The 16340-nt window shown below is 40.1% G+C and overlaps 1 protein-coding gene across 1 annotated transcript in view; it reads left to right on the top strand.

The window, feature by feature from the left end:
* PLEKHA8 (pleckstrin homology domain containing A8) overlaps positions 1–15664 on the top strand; it is a 31341-nt gene extending 15677 nt beyond the window's left edge. The window contains exons 7-14 of the mRNA XM_023919179.2: positions 291–448; positions 2953–3112; positions 3521–3606; positions 4232–4290; positions 5732–5862; positions 6356–6426; positions 7678–7739; positions 8673–15664. Of these exons, the coding sequence (XP_023774947.1) occupies positions 291–448; positions 2953–3112; positions 3521–3606; positions 4232–4290; positions 5732–5862; positions 6356–6426; positions 7678–7739; positions 8673–8870 (925 nt within the window). The 3' untranslated portion in view covers positions 8871–15664. The remainder of the gene's footprint in view (positions 1–290; positions 449–2952; positions 3113–3520; positions 3607–4231; positions 4291–5731; positions 5863–6355; positions 6427–7677; positions 7740–8672) is intronic.
* Positions 15665–16340: the final 676 nt, after the last annotated feature.

The following is a 16340-nucleotide window of genomic DNA, read 5'->3' as shown; positions in this document are numbered from 1 at the left end:
GCCTGCAATTTTATTTTCTGTAATTGTATTTTTTTGATTATGTACCTTTTTAATAAAGATCACTGTAAATATACTTGAACTCTGAAAGCTGAGGTTGAGTCTTTAATCCTCTTTGCTGCAAAAAGCTGCCTCATTCTTGTTATTATTTTAGGCAAGTTCTTTGCTCAGAGCAGCCTGTGACAGCCTATAACTTCTGTCAACTATTTTGCTCTTGTTGTTTGTGTGATCACAGGAAGAAGCTTACCAAGCACTGCTTTATGTATTAAATATTATTCTTTCCCTTTCTTCAGGCAGGTGGAATTGAGCCCCTGTGAAAACGGCTGTGTAAAAGCAGAAATTAACCATCAAGAGCAAGCAGTTATTAAAAGTATGGAATGTTTAAACTTGGAAACCAACGAGGGGACTGGTGATGTTTATGTTGAAGATCATGTAGCAGAGGATTTGGCAGGTATGTATATGCAGTCTTTTGTCCAGGATGATTATTCTGTAGGTGTAAATTAAGGAAGGTGTAGGCACCTTGTGAGATTCCTGACTCTCAGGAGAGGGAATATCAGTTTTTTAGTCTGATACTGCCCCTTGCAAGTTTTCTCAGCATAGCTTCTGCTGCCTTTGTTGAGGGCTAACTTGGGACTGAATGGAGAAGGAAATTAAAAATTTGTTTTTGGACAAGTTGGGGCCCTCCAGGTGCAGATTGATGTGTGTAACAAAACAAGCTGGCAGAGCTTGGACTCTCTGTACACTGTAGGCAGGCACATTATTCCCTGCTAGTATGTGGAAGCTTTGTGTGCATAAGGGCTTGAACTTTTAGTCACTCTTGATTGCTCTGACAAATGTTTACAGAAAATTAACCCTTTTTCTACAACTAAGAGTATCCTAGAAAGCATCTTATTTCTTCCTTTATCATAGCAATAGTGTGAACTTAGATTTGTATGTGACTTCAGTGAAATAGTGTTGAACTAATTCAGTATAAAATTCCTTCCAGTGTGGTTATATTGTTAAGGGCTGCTAAACTTAATTTGGATAATTATTCATGTAACATGATTTTTGCACATCCTGTTGAATGGACTGTACCGTTCTTGAACAGTGGCTGTCTCTGCCTGGCTGTTATTCCAAAACATAAATATGCAGTCAGTGACAAATGTTCCAAAACATAATATGCAGCAGAAGCTTTTAAGTCCAAGTTAATGATGGTAGTGATTTTGCCCTTACGGGTTCCATTTGGAGTTTTTCCCATTTTGGGGGTTGGTACTATGTAACATGGCACATCCCTGCAGAATAACACACACAGGACACCATTTAGCATAGTATCAATAAAATGGCACTAAAGCAAAGACATCAAACTAATTCAAGGTGTTGGTGTCATTTAGCTACTGTGATTCCTGTGCACAAAAGAGAAAAGGCTACCCCCTGTTGGGTACACATATTTGAGCTGCAGAGTTTTGTTGTCAATATGGGGTGGAGTTGGGATGTGCAGGGCCATCCATAGAGGGTGGGCTGACCCAGCCAGCCCATGGGCTTTGTCTCGCTGATGGCTGTAGCTGGGTGCTCCCCCTGACCCCAAGAGCTCTGCCCTGTCTCAGATACTTTTCCTTCCCTTTCCCCTTTCTTAAGAAATCAGTCTTTAAAAGTGCTTGTGCACTAAAGTCCCATAGCAAATTTCTCTGTCGTTTAGGGCTTACAGTGTTTGAGTTTGAAAACAATTGAGTTTGAATTTCAGAGCACCCAGGGTTTTGCATAGAACTCCTGCAGGGTCACTGCAGACTTGGGCTGTTTTTCTATTCCCCAGCCTATGTGGCTTGGTGCAGGACAGATCAGTAGCATCACTCAAACCTCTGTCATTCTTCGGCAGAGACACTTTGCTTGTGAATGTCAGTGGTGTCTGAGGCCATTTTTATTGTGCCTTGAAGAGACTTGCTGGTCTGGTGTGAGGGGATTTCTTTTCACCCAGCACCAGGTTTGTTCAGTGGTTCTGCAACTAATAGGGATGGCTGTAAGCCTGCTTTCAGTTGTCACTTGGAGGAAGAGAGTTCCTTGCAGCTTGATCCTTTCAGCCAGAAGCTCAATTCCACTTCAGGTTTCTCTCTGATTCTCACTGACACTTGAAAGTATCCCTTTCCTGGAAAGACAGGTTCCCTGGGAAATCCTGGATGTTAGTTTGGCAGTCTGGCAGCAAGATGTGCTGTTGCTATAGCTTGTATGATGCAGATGCTGTGAATCATTTTTGCTTCTTTACTTGTTCTCTGAAGTTCTCCATGAGGTCAGAGGGTCTTACCACATATGGGATGTACATGAAAGATTTTGTCTTTCCTTTGTCTTCCTTGTGCTGTATGTGAAACAGATGTACTTGGCCCCAAAGAGGAAATAAAATAGACCACAGTGGGGAAGATGTACCTGGACCTTTTCTGGGAAACTTCAGAGATATTTATAGAAATCACATAGAACATAGCAGCCTTTGATAACATACAAGTGTCCATCTAAGCAGCCAGTTTGCTTACCTATCAGAAGGAGTAAACATGTTGCTATTATTCTTTTGCTTTTGAAAATGCACTGTGGCACTTCAACAATAGTGGGAAAGTTACAGCCATGTGAGAAGTAATCTTCCTTTCAAGGAGATGAGTCAGCTCCCTGCTGTACCAAATTGCTTCTTCAGTGCTATTCTTTCTCACAAGACTGTTCTTGCTGATGTTGTGTGGGCTCACCTGTATTGTAGCCTGGTCTTTGGTCTGTCTAATAAAATGAAATGGGGGGTGACTGATTGAAATGTGGTCTCAGCACCTACCAAACCTGCAGTGAGAGTAGTGGTGCTGGCAGGGATGCTTTTAAACTTGCATTATCCACATATCCAAGTGCTTTCCTTCAAATAGAAAGGCACATTGATGAAAAGGAATAACAATATGTGTATGTAACTTTTTTCTTTTTTTTTGTTTTTCTTTTGTTTCCTGTAAATGTTAGGCATTAAAGACGATGGAGAGGACAAGTTGCAAGCTGTAGAAAGCTGTGGTGCCCACAAGTTGCTGCAGTCAGAAACAAATTCTTTAGGTGGATTGATTTTGTGTGAGGAAGAAGGAAATGAAAAGGATTCTCCTACCTTCTTCAGTGTCATGAGCAATAGGTAGTACAGATTTCAATTAAAAGGATTATTGCAACTTAATGTTAAGCCTTTAATTGACTTATTTTTAATTCTTTTCTGTCTGTAAAGCTGTTTTTACTGAGATGATTTAACAAGACTGCCTACAGCACAATAATTGGAAGAAGATATCTTTTGTGAAATTAGCTGTACAGAGTGAAGTGGGAAGTTTTTCCTTGTTTGTGATTGCAGTCCTTGCTTGCACACCACCCAATGTGTGTTCTCTGCAGTCAGTTACTTTAACACAGTAAAACAAAAGCCATGTTGTTGGTTTCATGTCTATAAATTTTACTTCTATGCAAATGACTTGGACAGGAAATCTAGTTTTGCTTTTCAAGTTACATAAAAAGAATTGTTAAGGTAACAATATTTTCTGTTTGTCCTGGACACCAGGTTCAGTGATATTGAGCTTCGGGAGGAGGAAGGCATACCAACAGAGGAGTTCCTGGAGTCGTGTTATGCAATTGTGCCTGTTCTGGGTAAGCAGCTTCTTTTCTTCTGACTCCTTCTGACTGCTGCTAGCAGCAAGCAAAAGTGGAGCAGTAGGGTTGGAAAACTTGTTTCTTCACTAAAGTGATATAGTAGAACCAGTATCGGCAGAATCAGTTTGACTGATTCTGAGAACATGTTTCTTACCCCCTTGCTTTAAAGAGGATCCACTCTCATTTGGATGGGACCCATATATAAGCTGTTTGGCAATCTAGGTGTCTGTATGGAACAGCAATTTCTCCCCCTCTAAAAAGCAGCATAGGTGCCTTACAGTGTGTTACAGCTGATAGCACACCATCAGCTGTACTCTATTGATTTTTCCAAAGACTTTGATCTTCACCTAGCACAGCCCCCACCAGCTTGACCCCCCTGCATGTAGTGGATGTGGTGGCCCTGTGAGCATGCAGCCTTTTGAAGATTTCTGAACTGTAGGTCAGAAACTTGTAGCAACTGGGATGGATTGGTTCTATACCAGAGAAAAATATCAGTTTGTCGTTCATTTAATATTTTCCTGACACTTAGAAAGATTGTTAAATGAGTAAATTAATTTTTACTGAAACATGAGAACTGGGAAAAGATGCAATTTTAAAGTACTGTGCTTTTTTTTTTCCCTAGATAAGCTGGGACCAACTGTTTTTGCTCCAGTTAAAATGGATTTTGTAGGCAACATCAAGGTAACAACCTATTTCTAGCACTGATTTTCAGTTTTTAAACAGAGTATCTACTTTAGAGACTAGAGCTCAAGAATTTTTGTGGTAGGAGTCAATACTGGAAGGTTATTTAATATTTGATAATGTTGCCATCTGTCAGACTGAAGCACTGAAATGCCCCTAATTCTGTTCTGACAGTGCATGCTGCGTTTAATAAATCCAGTTGTGGGCAAACTTATAAAATACTTGATTGACTGCCAAGTAAAACATCTGTTACACCTAGTGAATATGACTGATCCTGAACTGTATGGGTTATAAGTCATGATGTGATGTTAGCAATGTTGACTTTAACCTGTAAAACAAATGGAGGGGGTGGGGGGAAAAACTTTGTTCAGTCACGTAGGAGGAATTTAATACTTCAAGAAGCAGTTTCTTAGCAGACTGGGGCAGACCATGCAGGCTTGGTTCTTTTTCTGGAAACTCTTCCAGCTTCAAGTACCTTCTGAACAGCCTTCAAGAACCTTTGAAATACTGGTTATGAGACAAAATGTGTTCATAATGAGACTTTTCATAGCATTTTCTTTCAAGAGAAAAAAACTACAATAAAAGCAAAACATGTCTTCTGGGTGTATACTATGGAATATTGTATACAGTCAGATTTGTTTGGACCTTATAGAAGGTAGTCACTGGAAGACTGAAAATAGTAAGAGAAAATAATGCTATTTAAAAACCTAAAACATAGAATACTTAATTCTATACTATATATTCTATAGAATAGAATATATATATATTCTATTATATATTATATATTATATATATTATATATATATATTCTATATATTATATATATATATTATATATATATTCTATATATATATTCTATTCTATACTTAATTTAATTAATTAAAAACATAGAATATTTAATTGGCAAGTGATAGACAGTTACTCTTTTAATGTGATGTAGAAGAAAAATCTGTTTTTCTGCCCCTTATATATTATCTCTTTTGTTTGTGTGAGGAGTTGTGTATAGAAACTTGGGAATAAATTGAAACCATAGGCATGCTAAGTGTAATATTGAGAGTTTGCAGTGGTCAGAAGGTAAATTTTGCTTGTAGTTGAAGCTCTGGGAAAATGGGACTTGCTCGAAGAATTTGAATTAACTCCTTTCCTCCAGTGGGGAGGATGTCAAGGGAACCTCAAGCATTTTGTTGGACAGAAGTGGTAGGTAATGTAAATTTTTGGCTGAGATGTTTTGTTTTGGTTGTGTCAGCCAGATATGTCTGGGGTGTGCCCTGGAATGGCATGTCCATGTCAGAGCAGCCATGCCATGGGAAATAGTGGGTGACATCCTTGGGAATCTGTAGTATCTCTTAGCAGGGAAGAGTCCTGTTAAATGGGTAGTGTATTTGTAGGCCCCTGTTGGGTCTTAAAAGGCATAAAGCTTTGCCCATTCTATTCTTTCCAGAAAATAAACCAGAAATTTATAACCAACAAAGAAGAGTTTGATACCCTTCAGAAGATTGTGCTCCATGAAGTGAACGCAGGTGTAGCACAAGTTAGAAACTCTGCTACAGAGGCTCTCCTGTGGCTGAAAAGGTAATGGCTTTCTATCTGCCTTCACTGTGAGCTGCTGGGACCTTTCACCAGTGCAGACTTGTGTACATGGAGCAGGCTGGTTACTTCCCACAGCCTCCATCAATCCAAACTTCTTCAAGAAGTCAGCCTCAAAATTAATGCTGTCTGTGGTCGTACCACTGCAACTTTGCCGAAAGCTTGAAAAAAACATTGCAGGCGAACTTTTTTCCTGTAAAAGTGAAGTTACAGTGAATGACTGACTGATCCTACTTGGCTAGGGCATCAAGCAGATGATTTCAAGCTGCAGCAGAAATGTTTAGCAAAGTGTATTTCCCTTTCACTGGGAGAGAGGCTGGAGGAGGTGGCTGCGATTTTGTTCAGATTGGAATTTTCTCCTTAATTCTGAGTTTTATTGCACTTCGGGGTTGTATTCCAACTTTGGGGGCTTTGTTATACTTTGGGTTACTTTCTTATAAATATGGTTTCCTTTTATTTCATGTGCTCATCCTGGCAGAGGTTTAAAGTTCTTGAAAGGGTTTTTGACAGAAGTGAAGAATGGGGAAAAGAACATCCAAACAGCTCTGAGTAAGTACCAATTGCTTTGTTCTTAATGTGCTTCTAAATTTACATACTTGGCTACTTTCCTTCTTGTTTAGAACTGTGTCTTCTTCAGTGACTGATGATGCAATGATTTCTAAGACATAACAATTTTGAAAACTTGAATTTTTTAAAATGGCTGCCTTGAGATGGGTTACTAGATAACTGGTAAATGTTGATTCATTAGCAAATAGATTCCTTTAATTGGCATACTTTTGGCAGAAGAGACAGTCATATCTTAGGGAGACAAGTGCTTTGACTCATTCAAATTTCTCTGCTGGCTTGTAGTAGGAGCACTCCCAAATGTATAATTGCTGTTTTGTTAGTTTTCTAATTCCTCGTGTGATTTGCCATCATTCTTTGAAATCACCTTTTTTTCAATATAGCTGTGAATTGCCTGCATCAATTAGAAGGGATGTTGTAACAAAGAAAAAGGATTTTTTCCAAGTACACCATTTCTGACACTTTCTTTGTCAGGCTACTGGCCATAGCAAGTACAACAACCCCCGTTAAACTTGACTTGGTTACTCCTGGGCAAGACCCTCTCTATATGCATGCAGTATAATGTAATAATCCTTTAAATCAACTTTGAAACAGCTTTTTTTTTTAAGCTTTTTATTTTATCCTCTTTTACACAGCACAGCAGTTGCCTTATAGGATTAGTAAAAAGAACTACTACACTGAAGTATGTAGCAGCTCTTGGAAGTGAGGCTGTATATACATTGCTACCAGATATGGGTGTTAAACACCATAGAAAGTGTTTAGGCACTTATTTGAGCTTCTGAGTCTGGAGGCTTAAGCCTGAACTACTCCTTGAATTGCTCTGTGTCTGCAGCAGAGTCATGCTGCTGTTTTTTTCTACTTTTTCATTCCCTTTCTTCCCATGAAAAGCTCTTCTACATCTGTACCACCACTGCAGCTTTGGTTTACTGTTGGAGTTTCACTCCATACAGTATTTTTTTATAGACTTTACATTAGCCTTCCTGTCTGTTAGAGCACTTACTTTCTGTGGGTGAGTTGAAGGAGTTTTGACAGTGGAGCTGAGACTCTAGTGCAAAAATCCCAAATCTGTCATCTCCTTTCAGTCATAACTTTAGAACTCATAAACAGCCATCATTTACGTTGAGTGGCAAGAGTAAACCCTTGAGTAGTAATTTCTAAGCTCCAAGTTCTCTTTGTGATGCAAACTTAAAACTGTGACACATCTATCTCTTGATTATTTTTTTTTTCCCTTTTAAGACAATGCTTATGGAAAGACATTAAGGCAGCACCATGGTTGGGTTGTCCGCGGGGTCTTTGCAGTAAGTATTTATCTTGGCTGCTGATAGAGCTGGGAGTCTTGTTCATGTGATGTTATGTTGTGTGTAAGTCATAAACTGTGTTAAAATTCTGAGTATTAAAATTAATAGATTCCTTTCCCAGACCTTACTTTCAAAGTGAGGATTGTGGTTTTCACTTGTGTGTTTAGTACTGGATTGTGTGTTTAGTACTGGACTTTCAGGGTGGAGCCTGCTTTCTAGAGATGAAACAGACAGATTGCACTTGCATGCACAGTTTTTTAATTATGTGCTTTTGAGCAGTCTTGCAGGGCTATTAAATGAAGAAGAGAGGATGTGAGGTTGCTTTTTTGAAGATTGATCTCTCTTTGAATATGATGAGCACTCACACACAGTGTGTGTGGGGAATTGAAGTAGAATGTATTGGCTAGAAGAAATTTTTCATTCGGTCTGGCAGCTCCCCCTTGTGTCTGTCACTGGAAAATTATCACTGCAGTTACAAAAGGAAAAAAGAAAACCTCATCCAGGCAGTCATGACTTTGACTGAGAGAAGCAGAATTGTTGGAGAGAGCTTTCTAAAATAGCATGTTGAGGATTTGGTGATGGTGTGTAACACTGGGTTGGGAGCTCCCCTAACAAACTGTACTTTATTTGAGGTTTGTATTCAGTTAATTTCTATGTGCTCAATTTATTTATACAAAATATGATACACTGACACTTTCTAAAAGTTAGGTATTCGGAAGATATCTTAAACTGGGGATCTACACAAAAATAATAAAAAAGAAAAGTTAGTCTCCCTTCTAGTTAAAATTCTTGCTATATGCATGTACACATGATTAAATTGAAGCTATGCAGTCTAAGTGCAAAGAGGAAAGTCTTAGAAGTTTTTCATGGCTTTAGGTGTATTTCTTTCCCCATTCTGTGTTGCAAATCTAAAAGCTTTGTTTCTTCTCCCAGTTAGCTTTAAGGGCAGCTCCAACGTATGAAGATTTTGTGGCAGCTCTGTCTGTAGATGAGTGCGATCCTCAGGAAGAAACATTTTACAAAGGAATGCAGAGGGACCTCAACATTTACTTACCAGCCATGGAAAAGCAGCTAAATATCTTGGACACTCTTTATGAAGTACATGGTTTGGAGTCAGATGAGGTGGTATGACTACAGCAAGATCACATCTTAAAAATTCAGGGACTGTGTCTGTTAACAAAGATTTCTTCCATTTTGGTTTTTGGACATTGTTTCTGTTCATTGTGTCTTTTCAGGTGGGAAGGGTGTTGAGTGTTTTGGGGGAAGGGTATGTGTGATTTTTATCTTTTCATTACGCTTGTGTTGCATTTAAATGCAGAGGTACTGTCTTTCTTTGGATCATAACTATGTCCATGATGAATGTTCTTGACTGTTTCTCTTCTGCCTGTGCACCTCGTCTTCGCCTCATAAAAGTAACAGAGCAGAATCTGGCCTTTGCTGCCGTACCTGAGGAGAGACCTGCTCATGCAGCACAACTGTTGGGTCACCAACATGGCACCCAGGCAGGTGCTGCTGCCTCTGACTCTCCCATTCCCTGTGCCCACTCCCTGCCATAATGTAGGAGGATAGTGAGAGCTATTGTTATCCCAGCAGCAGAAGAGAAGGACAGCTAAACACCACCTTGTAATGTGGTGAATTTGTCCCTCAATTTGGGTTGAAGCTCTTTAATGCAAATAATATATTTGCATGACATAAGTATTTATTAAATTAAATAAACATTTTAATCCAAATATTACAGAGATCTTCACCACAGGTGTATGTGGCTAGTGGTCTGAGTGGCCCCAAGGTCTAGCCTTTGAAACAGGATGTTGTGTTTCCTGACCAGCTCCCAGTACATGCTATGGCTTCCCTGCCAGCTCCTACTAGTGGGCCACAAATTTGCAGGCACAGACTCAGCCCAGCAAATTTCAACAGTACTTTACACAAGCATTTGAAGACCACATCCTGGCTTATTAAGGTTTAGGAGGGTTTTTCTGTTTTAGGTTTTTGGGTTTTCTTCAATCAAATTCATGCAAAACTGTAATGGTTGCTTTTAAGTTGAGTACAGCTAGCAGTTTGAAAAGCAGATATCATTAACTTCATAGACTGTCATTATGGGCAGAAACTTCATGAAAGTGGACATGAAATGAGTAAAGTATAGGGGAAGCTGAAATTTATGCTGAAGCTATTAAACATGGGACCAATTACAAGTCTAGAATTTTGAAATTATTTAGAAGTGACTAGAAATTAAGAAATACTTCCCCTGTTTCCTATTTTGCTGACACAGATAAAAACATGTTCCTTAGCATTGCTGCTATTAAAAATAATGAAGAAGTCCTTTTAGTTAGTGATATGGTTAGGGACAAAATTCCTAGTTGTGTTGATGACCAACCAAAAGGCTGTCTGTGAATTACTGACTCCAGTTCAAGGCATAAGCAGGTCTCTCTGTGTAGACCTAGGGCTTCAGATGGCTTAGTACAAAGAGCTAAGTTTAACTCATCTGCAGGAGGGGAGAAGACTGTGCTAGTGAAGTACTTAGAATTAGTAAGTTTTCATAAATACAGAAGGCAGTGTTGCCAAACTCACAGAAGCTGTGCTGGCTTTTCCTAGGCTAAAACCAGTGTTGTTAGTAACATGAATGTACTGCAGACCTGCTGCCCTGCATTGCTCTGTGACAGGAGGCTCTGCACACTGAATACTTGATCCTTTCTTAAGAGCCTAGCATGGTGAGCTTTAAGAAAAGCATATAATACTTGAAGAAAATGCCAACATCAAACTTACTGTATAAAGAAAGATACCAGGGCTCTAATTAGATGCTCATAGAGTCATAGAATATGCTGTGTTGGAAGAGACCCAAGGGATCAGGACCATCAAGCCCAACTCCTGGCCCTGCACAGGACAGCCCAAGAATCCCACCATGTACCTGAGAGCAATGTCCAAAAGCTACTTGAACTCAGATGGGCTTGGTGCTGTGACCATTTCCCTGGGGACCCTGTTTCCGTGTCACATCACCCTCTGTGTGAAAAACTTACCTGGTACCCAACCTAAACCTCCCCTGACTCAGCTTCATGTAATTTCCTTGAATCCTGTCACTTCTCACGAGAGTGAAGAGATCAATGTCTGTTCCTCTGCTTTCCCTTGTGAGGAATGTTGAAGACCATAATGAGGTCTCCCCTCAGTCTCCTCTTCTCCAGGCTGAACAGGCCAAGTGACCTCCTCATAAGGCTTCCCCTCCAGACCCTTCACCATCCTCGTGGCCCTCCTTTGGACACTCTCTAATAGTTTAACATCTTTTTCATGTTGTGGTGCCCAAAACTGCACCCAGCACTCGAGGTGAGGCTGCCCCAGAGCAGAGCAGGGCAATCCCCTCCCTTGACTGGCTGGCGATGCTGTGCCTGATGCCCCCCAGGACAGCGTTGGCCCTCTTGGCTGTCAGGGCACTGCTGACTCATGTTCAACTTGCCATCAACCAGGATGCCCTGAGATCTCTGCAGTGCTGCTCTCCAGAATCTCATTCCTGTCTATGCACTCAATCAGGACTGTCCTGTCCCAGGTGCAGAATCTGGCGCCTGTCCTTGCTAAAATTCATGCATTTGGTGATTGCTTGTCTCTTGTTTGTCAGGGTCTCTCTGCAGGGCCTCCCTGCCTCAAGGGAATCCCAGTCTAGCTCCTCCCAGTTTGGTGGTGTTAGCAGACTTACTTAGCATCTCTTCCAGTCCCATGTCCAAGTAATTTATGAAGATGTTGGAAAGCACAGGGCCAAGGATGGAGCCATGTGGAACCCCAGTAGGGACAGGACACCATCCTGATGAGTCACTACAACCCTTCATGCCCAGCCCATGAGCCAGTTGCTCACTGATCATGTAACATGGTTATTGAGCTGTGTGCTGGACATCTTGTCTAGAAGGATACTGTGAGAGACAGTGCTGAAAGCTTTGCTGGAGTCCAAAAAGATTGCATCAGCTGGCTTTCCTAGATCCAACTAAGTGGGTTACCCTGTCATAGAAGGAAATCAGTTTCGACAAGCAGGACCTGCCTCTCATGAAGCTGTGCTGGCTGTGATCAGTGACTGTGTTCCCTTTCAGGTGTTTTTCAGTACCTCCCAGAATAATCATTTCCATGATTTTACCTGGCACTGAAGTGAGACTGATAGGCCTGTAGTTTCCAGGGTCCTTCTTCTTCCCCTACTTGAAAATGAGGACAATGCTTGCCAGCACCCAGTTAGCTGGGACCTCTCCAGATTCCCAAGAGACTGTTTAAATAGTGTGACTTCTTGCTCTGTCATCTTCTCTGAGTTTTACATATCTGTAGTTCCTAGGTACTCAAGAGGGATCAGAAAGAATAAAGTTTTAGTTTAGTGCATTTTATTAAATCAAGTAGTATATGTGTGAGTACAAAGTCAAAACTTTTGACCAAAGCTCTATTCAATTATTTCACTTCCCACTAAAATTGAATTGTTAAAATTGAAGCTTCAGTTCAGTGTCTGCTGCTTCTAAGCATGAATCCAAAGAAACCACCCTGTGGGAGAACAACCAACTTTCCAACCTGTATGGTTTCCTCACGGTCTTTTGGCTGTTCTTTGAGAAACTTCACTGTAGCAGTTTTTAGCGGAATGATCTGGAAAGATAATGGAGACCACATTTCCACAAAATATCAGCTAAGTTATGAGAAGACCAGGAAGAGATCCCTCTTTGCTAGAAATTAACCATCAGATCACAAAAAAAAAATTGAATTCTTTTTTGCTCTAAGTTTTTCCAGTAGTAGGAAAATATATTCAGCTCAGAGTGTTTGGAGGTATTTTTGGAGTTTCTGTTTTGTTTTGGTTTGTTTTTTAACTAGCAGGAGAACCACTAGTTTGTTGGGTGTGCATCAGATGCAAAAATTGTTTCAAAAAGACAGGAGGAGGCTTTATTTTGTAGGCAAAGCTTCATTGGGCCACTAGCTCCAGTTACTACCATTCTTCTGTTGTCCAACAAGCAGGGAGAGGGATCCACATTACCTATTCTCTAATCAGCATGGCATCCTGCCTCAGAGCAGGCTTTCTCATCTTGCTCTTCTGTGTAAAGTTGTTTTTTCTGAACTCTGGAATTGGTGCTTGAGAACGTTTTTAGGAGACCCCTCTATACTTGTTGTTAAACAGGGCCCTTGCAGAGAAGAAATTGAGCAAGGTCTCCCTGCCTTCAAAACTTGCACTTCACCATGCACTGCTCTTGCAGGGCGTTGAGCACTTCTCAGACTTCTGAATGCCATCTTTGCAGTCAAACCACCTCTGAGAAAGAAACCCATATGCAGCATGTTGCAGAGCTGAACTCCAAGTTATCACTCTCAGGATGTAGTAGAACAGATGACCAAGTGGAGGCAAATGCACTGACAGACAACTCACTATCTTCTTTTGTGGTGTCAGTTTGGCAAGCAGAGAGGATGGCATTTCATTAGAATAATTGTAGAGAATAAGCAACTAATTTTTTGCCTTCAAATTTAGAATTGGAGAGAAGGTCGGTGTTTTCTGCTTCATTTGTTTGGTTTGTTGATTAGTTAGGGTTGTTTTCTTTGTTTTTGTTTTTTTTTTTAATGGTTGACATTTATGAACAACTGACCTACACACTGATAGAGATCCACGTGACTCAGATAACAGATAACCCTAGCTCTGTATACTTCACATGAACTGCTTTGGTTTCTTAAGTTATGCTAGTCTGAAGTTTTGCATCCCTTTCCTTTAGAAATGCTTTTGGCTGTTTCCTTCAATGTCTAGCAGTTGCATATTCTCAGGGATTTTACTTACCCAAGGCAAAATAAGAGTAATCACAGCCTTACCCTAGGGGGGAGTAGGGCTGCTTTTTGTGAAGTTAGTAGAGATGAGCATAGAACTCTGATACAGCCGTGCCCATACAGTGTGCATCCTTGCTGAGACATGGTAAATCCCAAAGCAATCTGATAGAAGTGCTATCTAGTACTGGATAATTGCAGTCAGCATATTTCAATAGAGATCATGAACACATCTTTGTTATGTAATGTCATTGGCATTAGAGCAGAGCTCTCAATTTCAGTCAAGTTCTGCTTAGTAATCGGACACTTTTATTTATTTTATTTATTTGTGGTTTGGTTTTTAAACAAGCTATGTTCTGGAGTCCCCTCTACTATTTAAAGACACCATATTCAGTTTCATATTGAAGTTCTGTAACATTTCAATTGTAGAATATGACTACTGCATACTCAAGTGTTTTAGTGTAAACATAGTGAGTCCAACATCCCTGTTTGACACTGTTGTGCTGTGGATCTCCCTTTAACAGATGTATTTAAAGTTAAGGGCCATGTACCTTCACTTACAAGCTTTGTAAAACATCATCAGGATTTAAGTTACAGCTGTTTGCTTTTAAAATCTTTCCTAGTTTGAAAAGTGTTGCTTGGTTGGTTTGACATGTAAAAAGTATGCCCAAAATCTGCCCCAGGTGACTGCAGCCTGCTTTGGCAAAGGGGTGTGGGCCATTATAGAAAAAAGTACTATGTATATCCATATGCTGGACCTTCTAACCCTTTCTTTCTTCATTGTCACTTCAGCTTTTGTGAAAACCTTTAGGGAAGCTTTAACTGCCTTTCAGACACCAGGAAAGATCATTAGCATGTTCCTACCTGGCTGTCTTGACCTTTCTTCCCAGCTGGTCCTTCCTTTCCTTTTCCATTGTCATCTGCTTTGCTATCAAAGCTGTTGCTGTCAGAACAAACCAGGATGATTTGTAAGGCATGCAAATATAAACTTGGATATTCAGACGTGAATTCTTTGGCAGGCAATGTAAATTGGGACATTTCAGACTTGGGTGTTCTGCCTCACAGGAATGAAAGCATAAGGCTTTTTGGTTCTGTTGTTTTATTTTGTTGTTTTAGTTTACTTCTTTCTCTTCTCTTGCCCACATAGTGCAGAAAACAAAAAACAAAAAACAAAAAAACAAAACCAAAAAACAAAGCCCCAAAAACAAAAGCAGTGTGGAAAAAACTGAATTCATACCTCGTTGTTCTGTAGCCCCCTGGTGAACAAACCCTGCTAACTTCTTTTTACTCCAAGCAATATAAAACCTCCCTCATGCAGGAGGGGTGTCATAGTGCACTTAACTGGCTCTGAGCAGACCCAGGCCATAGCTGACCCTGCTCACAGTTGACACAAGGATTTAAGCACTTGCTTTGAAGTTATAACATAGGCGTATGCTTCACTCACACACACGTGCACCACACACACACGTGCACCATCCCACTGGCATGCAGTTCTTCAAAATGCAGTCTTGGATTGTCATTTTTAATGGCCCTTTCTTGGTGTAAGATTTCTCCCCCACATACTTCAAATGTGCTAAAGCTGGATTTTTTTAAGTATTAAACTTCCTTGTTTTCATTTCCTTATTTCTGCTTAACACTACGTATGTCAACATTCTTTTGCATTTCAACATTCAAGGGGTCCAAAAGTTATTTATTCCTTTATTTAAAGTCATTTTGAAAGTTTGAGATTTATGTCTACTTGAAACTGAGTAAATTGCATTCCAGAATACAATAATTAAACTGAAAACCTAGGCAGCTTGCTTTTATGGTTTCTTTTCTTTTTTTTTTAAGCCAGTTTTGGGCATACATTTTTATCAATGTCAAGCTAAGCTTAATGTAAGCCTTACTTTCCATACTCAAATATATACATACCAAAATACATTTAAAGATGAAAAGAAGGTATATTGCCTCACACTTTAAATTTATTGAATTCTAAGGGCTTGTTCACGCCCCCCAAATCACCTCTCTCAGTGTAAGCTTTGCACAAATTGTGCTGTCATAAGCAGTTCAGTCTGAAATACTCTGGTTTCCAGTCTGCATCATCTCTCAAATCATACAGCGTCTGTCTCTTCTTTTGGAGCATTGTTAAGACTTTGACAAACTTTTATATTATTTCATTATAATAAACTTATTTTAAATAAGCATGCTTTTAAATCTCGTTTTCTCCTTGCATGGATTTGGTTCTTTTATTACAGTATAGGGCCTAAGGTGCTCTTCAGGACTCCATTTGTTATGGGTACTGTGTGAACAGTCAAAACCAGTACGTTTCTGGTTGACAGAAACTGCCTGTATGTATCTTTGTATGAAGAATGTTAACACACATAAAGCCTGTTTAGACTGCAAGAATAAAAGCTGTATCTGGCACACGGTTGTGGGTCCTTGGCCACAGTGTAAATATGTGAAGACTGTAGTTACAAAACCCAGCTGGGCAGTGTGAGAGAAACTCATATTTTCAAATTGCATGTATTATTTGTCCTTGGACTTGAATCTCTTCCATAGAGATTTCAAAGACTTCAGAAACTCCTGTGTGGTCATCTGGAGATGTGGATAAGGACTGGTGCTCCTTATGTGGGTGGAACATATCTTCAGAATCTTTTGCCAAACAATCATACTCATAAGGTTTCCCTGTTTCATCTTCCCCAACACTCTCCCTTTTCTTACTCCATTTGAAGACAGCATGGACCTGACAGCAAATCTGTGATACCCAGTTGTGTCTCTAGCAAGGGAAAGTCCCTCTGTGAAATGGCAACAACCAGGGAGAGAGCTGGGCTGTGGCAGAGGCATTTTCTCAGCTGCAGAAGAGCCCTTGCCTGTGCC

Source organism: Cyanistes caeruleus, chromosome 1, assembly GCF_971803275.1.
Source record: "Cyanistes caeruleus chromosome 1, bCyaCae1.hap1.1, whole genome shotgun sequence".
NCBI lineage: Eukaryota > Metazoa > Chordata > Aves > Passeriformes > Paridae > Cyanistes > Cyanistes caeruleus.
This window is presented reverse-complemented; position numbering and strand designations above follow the sequence as displayed.